This window comes from Emydura macquarii, unplaced genomic scaffold (assembly GCF_026122565.2).
Source record: "Emydura macquarii macquarii isolate MOO-44397 ecotype Brisbane River unplaced genomic scaffold, CSIRO-AGI_Emac_v2 contig_1876, whole genome shotgun sequence".
NCBI classification, from domain to species: domain Eukaryota; kingdom Metazoa; phylum Chordata; order Testudines; family Chelidae; genus Emydura; species Emydura macquarii.
In genome coordinates, this window is record NW_027132013.1 from 6,264,693 (window position 1) to 6,279,660 (window position 14,968).

Genomic DNA, 14,968 nt, shown 5'->3' on the forward strand with positions numbered 1-14,968 from the left:
ACCGTGGTTGGTAATTTTCAGTCCAGCACATTTGTGTGTAGAGGGGAACACAGCACTGGCAGCATTAATAAAGATGTTCATTGAAGTCTGACAGTGTGTGTCATGGAAACTTGGAATGGCTCCATGGCAGGACTTGGATTGTTATAGGCCCATAAAGGAACTTTCTGGTTGTGGTAATAAGGATCTTGTCAATGAGCCTGGTTTATTTGCTTTAGGAATAGTTCTTCAAATTCAGAAGATGGCAGGAAATTGTTTCCTCATCTCAGGCACTCTTCTTGTGCCAAAAAATTTTTTTAAAAATCCATTATTCAACACTGAGATATTTGAACATAAAGAATGGGACATTTTAAATTCCATTATCTTCCCTGAGTAATGGGAAATTATTTTAAACGTTGCTGTCAAGTGTGTATTTTGCATTTATCATCAAAGTAAATTACCAATATGAAATCTGAAACACCAAGAGAAATAGGCCAAATATCCTCAGGCTGATATCCAATGAGCTTTCCTGAAATTTCATTAAAGCGCTTCAAATCTTTGTGAAATTGAATAGACGTCTTTGTTGTAGTTTGTTTCACTATTAGAGAAATCATAACTGGCAAAGTATGGAACACTGGGTGGCTGCTGTTAGTTTTGCTAGTGTAAGTAGGCAGATAAATGGAACAAGAATTCTCCGTCAGCATTTGCGATCCTGGTGGTCTAGTCAGGAACGTGGGGTTTGGATGGATGGCTTTCCTGCAGTTATCTCCTTTACCCATTCCTTTTGTTTTTGCATGAGGTAGAGGGATGTTTTTGTCTTGTACTTCAGTAGAATTTAATTATTGCTGTATAAAGAGAGGTGTCCTCTAAAACTCTTAACTCTTCAAAAAATATTACTGAGAGGCAGTGTGCTCCAGTGGCAAGGACATTTGTTTCCATTTCTGGCTCTGCTGCTGCCCTTGGACGAGTCACTTCACCTATTTGAGCCTCTGTTTTCCCTCCCACCTGTGTTGTTTGGGTTGTAAACTCTTCACAATAGGGATGGTCTCTTAGGATGCATTTCTAAGGTACCCAGAACAATGGGGCCCCAAGTAAGGCACAACTGTAATACAAATAACAATAGTGTTAGCACTTGGGTCTGAACGTTATCAACTCAAGTGCTGTCTTTATATTACCTCCCATAACTTTTTGTCTTGCAGGTCCACAGCCTGCGTAGACACTTTTTCTCCTCTCTCCTTATTCTCCCATATCATGTTTCTTATTAAATCCCGATGCTGCTGCTGTGTTAATATCTGCAAAATTAGTTGTTGGTTTTTTTTATTGGCCTCCACTAATTAAATCTCGGTCAACAAGATGCTCAAATTACTGTAACCTTTTCCTGTCCAGCCTTCCTGTTTCTTCTCTATCCCTGTAATTGACCCAAAATACAGCTGATAAAAGTCTCAATCCACTCCCTACTCACTGCCATGTTCTACCATGTGAAATTAAAGTTAACCTACAGGTCCTATGTAAATTTGCGCCACTCTGTTCTCATTTCTGCCTATCCCTCCCCATGCTCTTTGTATTTGTCCTAATTCATTTGCTTTACTATTCTCTTGGTCTCTCTTGCACGCTTGGCCTTACTCCTTCCAGTTTACTTTATACACCTGGAATTGTCCCCTTATTTTGTCCAAAGTGCGCTTATAGTTCCTCCCTCCTTCCCTCATACTCTCTCTCTCTTTCAAATCCTGTTTCTTCTAGTAGTTGTCCTTCTGATCATCAATTATTCCAGCAGCCACCCTTAACTGAACAATCGTCCGGTATCTTTGCTTGTATTTGTCTTAGATTATAAATTCTCTGGGACAGAGAATCTGGTCACTGTTTGTTAGTAAAACATCATATAAATTTACAGTGCTATGGAAGTTATTTTTTAACATTAACAATAGGCCTTTTCATCTCTGATCTGTCTGATTCAGTTCACACTGTTTTTGTTGAATATACTTTCAAAGGACGGGGGCTATCCCCACACTGTCCTCACCTTAACCCTGAAAAATACTGCTGTATTGGCCAGAAGAGAGGGTGGAGTTGATAACAAAAGCACATGCACGATCACAAGGTGAATGATTCCAAGACAGTCTCCAATGCATAGTGTATTTCCTCTTCCCCAGCTGGTTTGCGATCTCCTTCTAGTGCATCCGAGGGGGGTCTGCATGACTGTGAGCCAGTGTTTGGTTTGTACATGCACATTTTTCTACAGTTCTAAGAAGGAAGAAACTTCAGATGGAAGCCAGTCACACAGTATGTCACATGGTACATTAGCAGAAAACAGCTGACGACAAGCACAATATTCTACACTGAGACTCATCTCAAGCTTTCCCTCCTCCTTTTCTGTGTCTTGCAGAGGCTGGCAGTGGACAGGATTATGTGACCTCAGAGAACGAGCTGCTCTATTATCCCAGCATCACCTATGCTATAATTGGCAGCTCAGTTATCTTTGTGCTGGTGGTGGCCTTCCTTGCCTTGGTTTTGCACCACCAACGAAAACGCAACAACCTCATGAGCCTGCCTGTGCATCGGCTCCAGCACCCTGTCCTCCTGTCAAGACTGGTGGTCCTCGATCATCCACACCATTGCAGCGTCACCTACAATGTCAACAATGGAATTCAGTACATGTCCAACCAGGCCTGCCACAGGCCACTGGATCTGGATTCTCCACCATCATATTCAGAGGCTGTGCTAGACCAAAGGTATGTATGTAAGGTGCTAAGAGTTCCATCCTGAAAGATATGCTAGTGATTGCAATTCTTAGATTCTGTGGGAATTCTCATGCTTCCCATGTGTTCTCATCGTAGCATTTATGATCGTTGTTTTATTTTACAGGGTAGAAATGTTTCCTATGTTCTCATTCTGTCACTGCTGTGTAACTAGGTTTGGAAGGATTAGATTTTATCGATAAATATTGCTTTCACCGTATACATACAAAGTGATAAAGAATTATTTCCATCAGTAATGATCAAAATTTATGGATAGGCAAAAAAAAAAAAAAAAAAAAAATGCTCCTTGACAACTTTACTAGACTTTTATTTAAGTATATTTGCTTTGTATATTTTGACATGGTGCTGACCGTTTGTTTCTTCATAGCTATAAAGCTTCAACTTTTTGAATGTCATTGTCTACTGTTATTAAATAATTGTCTGACCTCACCCCATTGTCTGACCCCCACGCCATGATTTCCTGCAACTGTGAAAATTTAAATCAGTAGAAATTGAAAAAAATACTTTAAAATAAACATTGATTTATCCATCAAATTATTAAAAAAAAACAACAACAAATTCTGCCAAGCCTACCTGTAACTATTGATTGTTCACTTACATGGGAACAAATTCAGTTTGCCTCTCTGTGTACACAGGAAAAGAGGTCTCTTCTCCTCTCCCCCTCCGCCCCACCTTAACCTGCAGAATTAATGGTCCACAGGCCTCTGTGCAGCCAGTGGCATAAAAGAGATATAAGGGTTCAAGGGGCATCACCTGAGTACACATCTCTTTTGGGGTTACTTCTGCTCTTGTCACAAGGAATCAGTCTCTATGGCTCTTTGGGGTGCTAAAGGGATGACAGGAATATGGAGGAAAACAATCACTTCAGCAATGTTACTTCATGCCAATCTGGGAACAAAGTATGAAAACCCTGAGTTTGCTCCATAGTAAATCTCAGATGCTCAGAGTGTAAATGCACAGGACCAGATTCTGTAGCACTCCTTCTGAAGTCAAGGAGTCTTGCTTAGGTAAGGGCTGCAGGATTTCTCCTATGGTCACTGGTATCCTTAGCCAAAACAAAATCTAAAAATTGTATCTGATAGTCTTTAGTGCATGAGGCACTCAGAGTAATAACCCTAGATAGGTGGCACTGGTTTGCTTCCAAAGTGTTAGACAGGTAAGACTTCTCCACTTCTTTAGAAATTCAGAAAACAATATATAGTTGTGAACCCTGAAAAGCATGTGAATTTAAGTGTGCTTTTCTTTCCAACAAGCCTGTAGTGGTGCCCTGTCTGAATATTGCTTTTTGCTTATTTTTTTCCATAGTAACACCACTGACTTTGTTTATAGAGGCTTATATACACGGCCCCCAGTTTTTCATCTCTCTTTGTAAATTGGTAAATTAATTCAGTGCCTGTAAATGGTGTCCAGCTGAAAGCTCTAGAGCCTAATGTCCTCTGTTTATGAACAGAACAGGTCTGGCATTGGATGCATCCCCATGATGCTCTTTCAGTGTTCTCCAACACTGACTTTGGAGTCTAGGGGTGACAGAATAATTCAGTGTTCGTGCTCATTCATGGATCTCTGCTGAAACTTGCAGTAGTGGTGATAACTTGTCGTAGTGACAACTCTCTCTACTGGAAATTGGACTCAGCCCAACTAACTGTCCAGCTGTCCAGATTTTGATCACCACTAACTTAGGTTACTGATAACCACCAGCAGCCCTAGTTTAAAATGTATACATCTCCCTTTGTCCTGAATTATCCCTACATTCTTTTTTAGATGTGTAATTGTTATGCGGGAATTGCTGAGTTGAAGCCATCTTTGGGGTGAAGCGGGGCAGCTATTTGACAGTGCACAGTACATAATAGTTTAGGACAGGAAGTGATTATTCTGTGGAAAGCGAAACAACAGAGAAAATGTAGGGAGGCAAAATGTAACTGTCCACATTGGAACTTGACCAAGACACAAGTGTAACATCCCTTCTGTTGGTGGTGCATAGGTCTTGGACTGGCCCTTCTGCACAGGGATGAATTTCCTCATAGTGTTTGCAAAGCACTTTGAGATTTTCAGATGTTGGTATAGAAATGTTGTTGTTTTATCACTTTTTTTTCTTATGTTGGGATAGAAACTCATAATCTGTTACAACGAGCTCCAGAATTTTGTTCTATTTCCCTCTGTGCCATAGTCTTCAGTAACATTGTTACTCTCTTGTATTTGCAGCCGACCCCCTTGGTTTGATCTTTCTCCACCCCCTTACTGCTCAGATTCTGAGTCCCAGAGTCAGACAGATCTCCCTCCTTACCGATCTCGGACAGGAAGCATGGAGAGCACAGACACCCCAGTGGCAGGAAGCCCCTTGAGCACAGGCAGCAGTCGGACAAGAGGTGTCAGTAATAGTATGGACCATCGCAGAATGCTTCATGAGAGAACACCTGAGCAAAATGACACTCTGATCCATCCTGTTGCTGAAGGAGAAATGTGACGGGGGTATTGAAAAGGGTATATGGGTTAGTCTGCTGTGGCTTGTTACCATCAGAGATGGGCCTGAGCTGTGATGTTCAGAATGGGATTTAATTTGAATCCAAATCCAAACTTCCCCAATTTTCACAGATGTTGTTTGGGCTCATCACAGGCAAAGGCCAGAGCCATGAGTTGTAGATCCAGGTTCACATCTGACCTGCCCAGAGTTGGTAGAGGAGAGGGGTTAACTCTGGGATTCCAGTTCAAATCGTTGAATACTTAAGACTTTGTGATTTAATGTATATCAGGGTGTACGTACTGTATATGTATGTATATATGTGCATGTGTAAAATGTAGAGGTATTACACACAAAAACCTGTTAAAAGAACATTAAGGTTGCCAAATCAAGCACTCAAAATATAGGAAATGATAGAATTTAGGTTGCCTGGGCCACCTTAATTTGATCCCCTTGTGTGTATACATTGAGGTACAATCTTTAATTACATGATCACACACTATTTTTTTCCACAGGATCCCTGCCTCTTTGCATGCACAGGATGGATTGTGCTCATTAGTGAACAACTATTCAATATTTTGTTTTATCTTCATTGTTCAATGTGTGGCTCTAAGCCGTATTTATTGCACACTACTCAAACTCTGCTGTGAAGACAATTATTAATTTCCTCATGGGTTTTCTATGGTACTTATCACTATAGTATCTGAGAAGCTTCACAAACATTAAATGAAGTTATTTTCACAACTCTGAGATGAAGTAGCATTATCCCCATTTTACAGATGGGAAGTGAGGCATAGAAAGATTAAGATAAAAAGTGTCCACTAATTTTGGGTGTCCAATTTGAGACACCTTGGACCTGATTTTTCAGAGCACTTAACATTCTGTAGCACTTTATATCTTAAAACATACCTCTAGTTGTCTTCAGTTGCAGCTGTGAGTTCTCAGCAATCCTGCAGGTCAGATCCCAGGGTCTCAAGTCAGGCACCCAGTTAGTGCCTCCTGTGAAAAATTTGGTTTAATTGGCTTGCCCAATGTCATATAGGAACTCTGTGGCAAAGGCAGGGATAGAATTCCAATTCATCAGGGCAATTTTCAAATGCCTTAACCATAAGACCATCGTTTCTCTTCTACAAACACCTGACTCATCCATTACACACCTTCCAGCTTCTGTAGTAAACAAGCCAGGAGTCCTAAAGATCAGGGTTTTTTTTACTGCACAGCCCCGATTTATCCCCACAGCAGGTGCATCTTGTGGAAAAATAGTATGCGATTATGTAGTTTAATACTGTATCATAATGCATATATGCTCAAAGAAGCCAAACTAAATTTGCACACGCAACCTTAATTCTGGCATATCCTAACTTTTGAGTGCTTGATTAGCAACCTTAATGTTTTTAATGTAATTATTTTGTGTGCCATTTCATGTGTTTTTAAAAAAGCAAACTGAAGAAACAAATTCCCATATGTGGCATCATACTGACATCTAGCATGGGTCATCAATGGGGTTGGAGCCTTTAGATTCACTGCACAGACTTGTGCCACTTGAGCTAATGGAGTAACTGATAGAGGTGGTAAGTTGTTATCCTAGAGGGGGATGGGACACACTTTGCCAGTGGGTTTCACAGATGTTTGCTGACAGCAGAGGGGTGGTGAGACTCAGGAACCTTGGGCTTCATTCCAAGCTCTTGAGGGAAGTGTCCTCTATGGCTTGCAGACCCTTCTGCCAATTCCTCCCATGCAATGCTTTTTGTCCCATCTTCTCCGACTTGTCCCTGTTCGGTCTTTTCTTCACCCCAGCTCCTAGTCCCAGTTGCATTTTTATTGCCTAGCTAATGCCAATCTCCACTTCTCCGGCTTCTCATCCCCTGCCAGTGTCCTTGTCCAAAGAATCCTCGTCTCCCTCTCCTGGCCATCAGCTCCAGTGTTCCCCCATTCCTGGCTGCTCATCCAGTTTCTCTTCACCCTGCCAAGGATCCTCCTCCTTCTTAGCCTTTTCTCACCCACTACATGGTTCTTTGTCCCAGTCTTTCCCCTCTCCCTGGTTCCTTGTTTCAGTCTGTTTGCCTGGCCAGTCCCATTTCTCCCCCCACACTTCAGGTCTTCCTCAGATCTGTTGTCTCTCACTTTAGCTCATCTCAGCTCCCAGTCTCCTTGCCCAGCCAGTCTGTCTCCCTCCCTGACTTGTTTGGCTCTTGTCCTCTCTGTGTTTGAGTCAGGTGGTTCCCCCCCTTCATGCTGCCTGAGCTCCAGGAGGGCTTCACTGCTCCCTGCTGTCCATTCCAATGCCCAACCCAACCCCTGTCTACAGCAGTCGGGCCCAGCAATTGCAGGGAAGTCCCACTTGCCCCGCGCCCCTCAATCCCTGGGGTGGAGCATGCTCAATGTGAACAACATCTTTGGAAATGTTAACTTTGAAGCTATGAGAAGTCTTTATTGAGTGAATTGAGGTTTTCAAATTTGGATGTTTTTTTCACAGGAAGGCAAAAGGCATATGCCTGAATACAAAGGCCCACCTCCTGACAATTTTCAAGTCCCTGCTCCAACACATGGGAGCCACTAACACTTCTCAACAAAGTGGTTGAAAGAATTGTTTTAACATGGCAAAACAATGTATTTTCCCCCCTAAGGTTGTTCTCTGAAACTGCTGGGCTGTTTTGGCTGAAACTTTAAATAAAAAAAAAAAAAAAATCAGCCAGAGGCAGACATCTGGCATGGAAAATTTCAGCCTGAATGGCTAGAGTTTGGAAAAGCTATAAGCAAAGGGAAGACAGAGTCCTATAATGAAAAGTATCGGGCAACCGTAGTAATAGGCATACTGCCAGCACGGCCTATAAAATATATATCCATGCATACACATATGGCTTTGTACATAATATAAAATGGGGGGGGGGGGGGGGGATGCATATGTATGTGTGTGTATATAACTGTATTTCACCAGCATAGATATCTTTCTGATATCTTTGGAAACAATACTTAAATTTCATACTAAAAAATATTGTGTCATGTGGAAAACCATTTATTTTCTACAACATTTGCTATTATTATTCATAGTTTCCCTGGTTGAAATTTAAGTTTCTGCATAAAAACACAAGCGCAGTGGAATTATGCAAGGCATTAATTCAGCCCAGTATTTCTCTCTCCCATTTTATGTTCTCATTCTTGGAATATTTCCATCTGAAATGTGTGGACCATAAGTGAAACAGTGTTTAAATGCCATTGTAAAAAACAGTGTTGTAGGTACAGTGAGTCAGTGTGGAAGGAAGAAAGCTAAGCTTTCCCTGTTGCTGCTACTTTAAATGCCACTATATTCCTATGGTTCACTTTTATATACGATACAGATGATGGTGCCCTTTCTCATATCCGGATGGAAATCAGCCCTAAAAAATAGTCGTATCTGTTTCTTCTGATACATTAGTGCCTTACTCCAGATTTATGCCTGTTGCACATAGGCATAAAATAGGGATAAGAGAGGTGAAACAAGACCATGGAAATGAAGGCAAATTTTTCTTTTTCAATAACTTCTTTCAGTTTGAGGCTTTTGGAGCAGAAGTCCAAACTGATCTTGGGAAAACTTGTTTAGTTTATAGTTCCAAAGATTCACAGGATCGAGCATTTGTCATCATTACATTTACACATGTATCATAGGCATCAGTTCGGTCTCCTTCACTGTAGTTTATTGGAGCCAGGAATGTGGATGAATTCTACAAATGTAGCTGGCTTTAAAAGTGAGAGAGTGCAGTAGAAAGCACCATAAAACTAGAACATCATTGATATCTCTGCTTGCACATCAAGCTAATTATCAGCAACATTTCCACGTGGTCTCTGGAAAGCCCATCTTTCTTAAGGGCATTCAGGAATGTTGGTTACATTATTACCTCCGTCCCCCCGTCTGTGTGTGAGAAAGACTTGCTGGTGCTAAAGTGGGTGTCACTCCTGTCTGTTAGCCACCCCAGACAATCTCCTCAGAAGCTCTGCCAGCCTTTACTTCGCCTTGCAGGTTAACGCTAGGTGCTCCCCAAGCTCCTTTGAAGTGTGTTCCCCTGCAGAATTCACCCCCGTCACTGGTCACTCACAGAAATTACCAAATTTGGTATCTCTAAAGAGACAACAGTACACACACACCCCTCTTCGAGTTAGCCGAGGAGTCACTTTAGCTTTATTTAATATACAGAACTGAGGTGAATTTATAATAAAACCAAGAATAAATGTCTTAATAAAGAACAGAGATTTAATTGATGCTGAGTAAGAATAATGGAAACCGAATTGGTTACAAGTAAAACAAAAGTATAATACACTTCAAAGAAACTAAACATAACTTTGGTATTCTACACTCCTTTGTCTAAAATGGTGTTTCACTATCAAACTTTCTGCAGTGTTCGCTGATTTTCAGCCAAATCAGAATCCAGATTTTTCATGGTATCACCTCTCCTCTAGTTAGGGTGTTCTTTAGTGGAATGTTCTCCAGTCTGCTGATGCCATGCTGCTTTCTCGTCTTCCTGTAACCGGTTCCTTCTGTTTATATCAGCGGCAAAGGTTACTCCCATTATATTTGGCTTATCCTGCTTAATTTCTATGGAAGACCTAGGCAGACAGGTAAAACAACATTCCTTTGTCTAGTAAAAACTTGTTTATCAATGCTTACAGAGTTTTAAAAATATTTTCAATGCATACAACTTCTTAAATATCACACACACATCACACAGTGCTTCTGATGACCAGTAGAATGTAAGCTTTCATTTGGTATCTCCCATGACCTTTATTGCAGATAAATAGTATGACAGCAATGTGTTAGATATAGTAAGTTTGTCAGGCCTGATAGAAGTTGCTGTAACCAAACAGTGAACTCTTAGTCAATTAGCATTGAGGGGCTCTGAGGGTCACACCATCCTGAATTGTAAAAGCTGAGGAATGCTGCTTAAATATCACAGCACACAAACGTAGGGCCAAATTCACCTTTAGTAGAAGCTCACGCAGTGCAGTTATTTATGCTTTCTCATACAAGGCTGAGTGGACAGTTAAGTGATCTGTCCTTATAGCCCACTGGAGAGATAAATATGGTCTTTGGCATGTAGCTAATATCCAGTTCTTATTTTACAAATAAACAAATGGACGCACAAAACTGAGTTGGCAAAACTGGAGAATAAATTCAATTTCTGACTCCCAGACCAGTTCTGTGATCTTGAGACTCTGCTGCCTTTCCTTTGAACAGTCTTTTATTAAAATGCTACATAAAAAAGCATCTGAATTATTCTGTGTGCTTCCTGTCCCTGTTCATATCACTGGCATTTGAGATGTTACTCCACATTTCTAAAAATTATTATTCAAAGGTTCTTAATGTTTCCACTGCATACGTCTAATACGTTTTTGGAAGTCCCCTAAGGTACAGGGTGAAATTCAGCCATAGGGCTTAAGTGGGACTTATGTGGTACATATCCATTGTGCAGGTCATCTTCACGGGGTGAATTTCACCACGTGTAAATAGGTATTCTCAGACACCAGAAGCATGTGCAAACAGCCATGCTCTGGAAACACTGTCTTCCACTGCCAGGGCACATGTACTAAGTGGACATCATGTCATCTGCTCCTTCTGCCCACTGTATCAGTCACTGTCATGTATAAATAAGATATTCTTTTTGGGTGTGTATATTCATGTAAATTTGAATTGAGATGATCCCTTTGGACTTTTTAAAAAAATGCATTCTAGGGGTGTGTTTTTGTTTCCCTTCCAGCGAAGGGTGTATTTATCTCTTTATTGGGAAGAAGTGTGTTTTAAATGGGGATTGGGCATTTAAATAGGGTTGTAAAATGAGATTGTGCTTTTCCAGTTCAATGTTGGAATTTTTTTGGTAACAAGACACATTAGACTAACCTGTATGATAGCAGCTTGTGCATTGTTGCACATTTGATTATTTATCAAATTCTTGAAGGATACGGGGCTAGGAATACATCTCTTCTCCATCTTGGTGGTTCTTTATTTGTGGAAATGGAGTGTTACTACAAGATGGGAACTTATTCTCTTATGGGAATTAATGAACTTTGAGGAGTCCTGAAACATCAGCACTTCATCCTAGGTAACAACGCTAAAAAGTGAAGTAAGAAGTTTACCATTTTCATACTGCTAAGAATGAGTTTGCTAAGCACCCCTTATTTAGAAAATGCTATAGTATTTAATGGGAATATCTGTAATGTGAAACTTCCGGAAGCATTACTACCATGCACAATACAATGGTATTTTTAGAAGGGGTGTTAGCAACTGTTGCATTGATTAAATTAAATATTTCATTGAAAATCTGAAGTTCCTTAATCAGTTCAGCGTGTAAAGCTGAAGTTAAAACCAGTTATGCAGTATCGTGTTAAAGAAATTTTTCTCTCCATGCCCAGTAAAACTGGAATTTACTGATATACTTCGCAGTTATTCTTGATGCTAAACCTTGGTATCCATACTCAAGGATCTGTCAGTTGCATGTTGCATCAGAGCAAATAAACTCTATCTTTAAGACCTGATCTTGCATGACTAAAGACTATTGGAGTTTTGCTGTTGGGCCCAAATCTGACCATCTTACTTGCATTGAGTAGATCCATTGCTAATATGGTACTAGTCTCAATTGGTACTAGTCTCTATGTTCTACTCAGCAATTAGAGTATTAGAGTGATGTCACTGATTTCAGTGGAACTACTTGAGTAGGGGATCAGAATTGGGCCCAACAGAAGCAGGATTTGGGCTCTAAGGGCAAGTATTTCAGAAGTTCTGAGCATCAGCAAGCCCCATTCAAGTCACTGGTGCTACAGATCCAGCACCTTTGAAAATTAGCCCATGATTGAATATGTTTATAATAATCTGAAGTTAGGTATAAAACAAATTACAACTAACCTCTAGTGTTGTGCTAATGGAAAACTAGAGTAGTGTTTTTAAAAGGGTGTCTCTGAATAACTTTCTCCATTCTTTTCTATGCTGACAAACACAACAGCATTGATTGCATTGGGATTTTAAATAGCTGGCTTTGTTCTTCATCTCCTTTTAAGTCAAATCAGTTTTATTTAAAACATTTTACTTCGATACAGTTAATGGGGCCCTTGCTATAGATTTAGAAATTGGGTGGGGGAAAGAGAAGGAGAGGATTCCAATTTTAATTAATACTGCAACATGATAATCTTGTGCTCTTTACTTTTAGACATCTTAGAAAAGACAAATGGCTTCAGCAGATAAGAAAAAAGTATTACTGATGAAAAGGATAGAGGGACATTTTTATTCTGAATGCAATTTGTAATGACTATTTAGATAATATAAATAAAGGAGGAACTAATGCTTTAGTTTTAAAGTAGTGATCACATGGCAAACACTCATTTTTAACTAATGCCAGACAGAAGCTGTATTGCATATACTGCCCATGACTACATTAGGAAGACTATCCTTTTTTAATTTTCTTTGTGAAACAGAATCTGACTGCATATGTTATTTTACAGCTGAAATGATTTCTGAATATAGGGCTAGGCCCTGATCTTGCAATCAGCTATGTGACTTTCAGTGAAGCTTTGCAAAGATGTGGGATCTGCCTGCATACATCCTAGTTTCCATCCTATCCCCCCTGGTTTTGAGCTTTCTGTTCCCTCTGTAATCAAGATTTTGCATGAGAACCTACCAAAAAGTTGCAAATTGAAACCACGCCTAGTTTGTTACGGTAAACTGGAAATTTTAAAATGTATTTTATACTCCTGAATAAAGTTGAAGTTTCACTTGTCAACTGTGTACAAACTCTTACCAGCTTGTTTCCCATAGTGTGAAGTCTTTATCATTCTTGGTTGTATTCTGTCAAGTAGCCTACTTTCTCAGTCTCATTTCATTTTCTCTTATGTTACTATTGTTAAACATTGTTAACGCTGTTAAACGTTTGTTAAATGTTGACCTTTCTAAACATTTTTGTTAAAAAAAAAAAAAAAAAAGAAAGTTTTAAAATATATATAAATGAATGTTTGTTTGTTTTCATCTTTCTACATCACCTTTTTGATCTATGCTTCATTTTACAATAGGGTGTCTGAAGCACGTCTTAGTTTTGTCATTATTATTATGATTCTCTGTATTGTAGTAACATCCCCGAGGTCTCAGTCAAGATCAATGCCCCATTGGTGCTGTGTGGCTATACAAACACATAACAAGAGACCATCCCTTTTATTTGTGTGTCTCCTTGTTCCCTCTAATTCAGGGCAGATTCTTTTAGATACTCTTTATCAAGTTCTGTTTATAAATAAACAAAAAGCTACATTGCTTGTCCAAGAAATTGGCCCTTTGAAGATTATAGTTGTCATTATTTTGGTGAATTGCAGCAAGGGAACTAGGTTTATGCTGGCTGACCAAGTTATCTCAGAGGAAAACTTATCTGGGTACAGGCCACTACATAAGCATCTAGCAATCATATCGGACTCCTGTGCAAATGTCACCATAGCCTATCATAGCCAAATCTCGTTTTTATCATAATCTGAATTAACTAAGTCGTCTTTTATTTCCACCCAAATACTTAGACAAAAAGCTTTACTCTGGATTGTTAAATTACCCCATAATTAAATAGCTGTGGGTTCAGAATCCCTCCCCCACAACAACAATAAAGGCAAAATGGTCTGACACTGCCACAGTATATCCTCCTCCGACGAGAGATCCTCCGTGTCTCAGAAGTGGCTGACTCATTCGCATCACAGTGAGAACAGAGCTTGAGATATGTCATCTTGGAAGACAGACACAAAAACAAAAGGCATTCTCTCTAGCTGAGCTCTCTGGGTCTGGTTAATCATTTTTATTCTCACTGCTTCTCATTTATTTAAATAACTTAATTTTTATGCCTTAAAATGTAAACATTGTTATTTAGCAGCACTCTCTGCTGGTGGCGTCTCTTTCCATATTGATTGTATGCAGCTTTCTGATCATTCATCACAGATTATTTGTCAGTCAGAGAGATGAAAGGTCCTCCTAACTATGATACAATATAGTCCAGATAGGTGATTTACTGATTACATGTAATTGAAGTAAAGGCATCTTGGTAGGAAAATTCACAGCCCTTTTAGAGTCCTCTTAAAAAATAAAATCCAGCATGTGTTTGTGTTTTTTATTGCAGGAGCTCTTAACCTTTTCCTTTCTGAGGTCCCCTCCCAATATGCTATAAAAATTCCAGGGCCCAGTGAGCGGTGGGGGGATGCTGGGGGGGGGTGCTTGGGGTTCTTGCCCCAGGGGGATGGGGGCTTGGGCCTTTAGCCCCCTAAGGGGCCGGGCTTTGGGATTTTAGCCGGGTTGATGGCTCAGGGCTCCGGGCTTCACCCACTGCTGTGGTGCTGGGGGCCACATACACCCGGTTGTGAATCACTTTTACTGCATTCAGGGCTTGGAAAAGTGCTGCACTGGTATCCTTAGAGAATGAAAGCTCTCTTTGACCACACAGCTCAGCCTGCACCTCAGCACTGAAAACTTCATCCATCCTCACCAATGTCCCTTACACCTGACCTGGAGGACTGTTGTATTAATTTAGATGGAATAAATGGGCCAAAGGTGTTAATGTAAGCCAGTCACCATCCAACATTAAACAGCATTAAACAAGGATTGCAGTTTGGTATACAGAGACCTCAGCCTGCTTAGTATAATGGCAAACACCCAGTTAAATGTAAACTATTAAGTAAGGCTTTCATTTAACAACATCATCTGTTCCTTTTCCCTTTATCTGGAGAGAGCTTTTTAGAAGGGAAAACTCCCTTGTTTAACAACAAATCTTAGTTGGTATCAAAGATGGTGATAACTGTC

The 14,968-nt window shown here is 40.1% G+C and overlaps 1 protein-coding gene across 3 annotated transcripts in view; it reads left to right on the top strand.

Annotated features, from left to right (window-relative positions):
- The window catches only part of LDLRAD3 (low density lipoprotein receptor class A domain containing 3), a 153,854-nt gene extending 145,848 nt beyond the window's left edge, over window positions 1-8,006 (top strand). For all 3 annotated transcript variants that reach the window (XM_067558109.1, XM_067558105.1, XM_067558108.1), the window contains 2 exons: window positions 2,357-2,702; window positions 4,932-8,006. In XM_067558109.1, the coding sequence (XP_067414210.1) occupies window positions 2,357-2,702; window positions 4,932-5,193 (608 nt within the window). In that variant the 3' untranslated portion in view covers window positions 5,194-8,006. The remainder of the gene's footprint in view (window positions 1-2,356; window positions 2,703-4,931) is intronic.
- The last annotated feature ends 6,962 nt before the right edge of the window (window positions 8,007-14,968 follow it).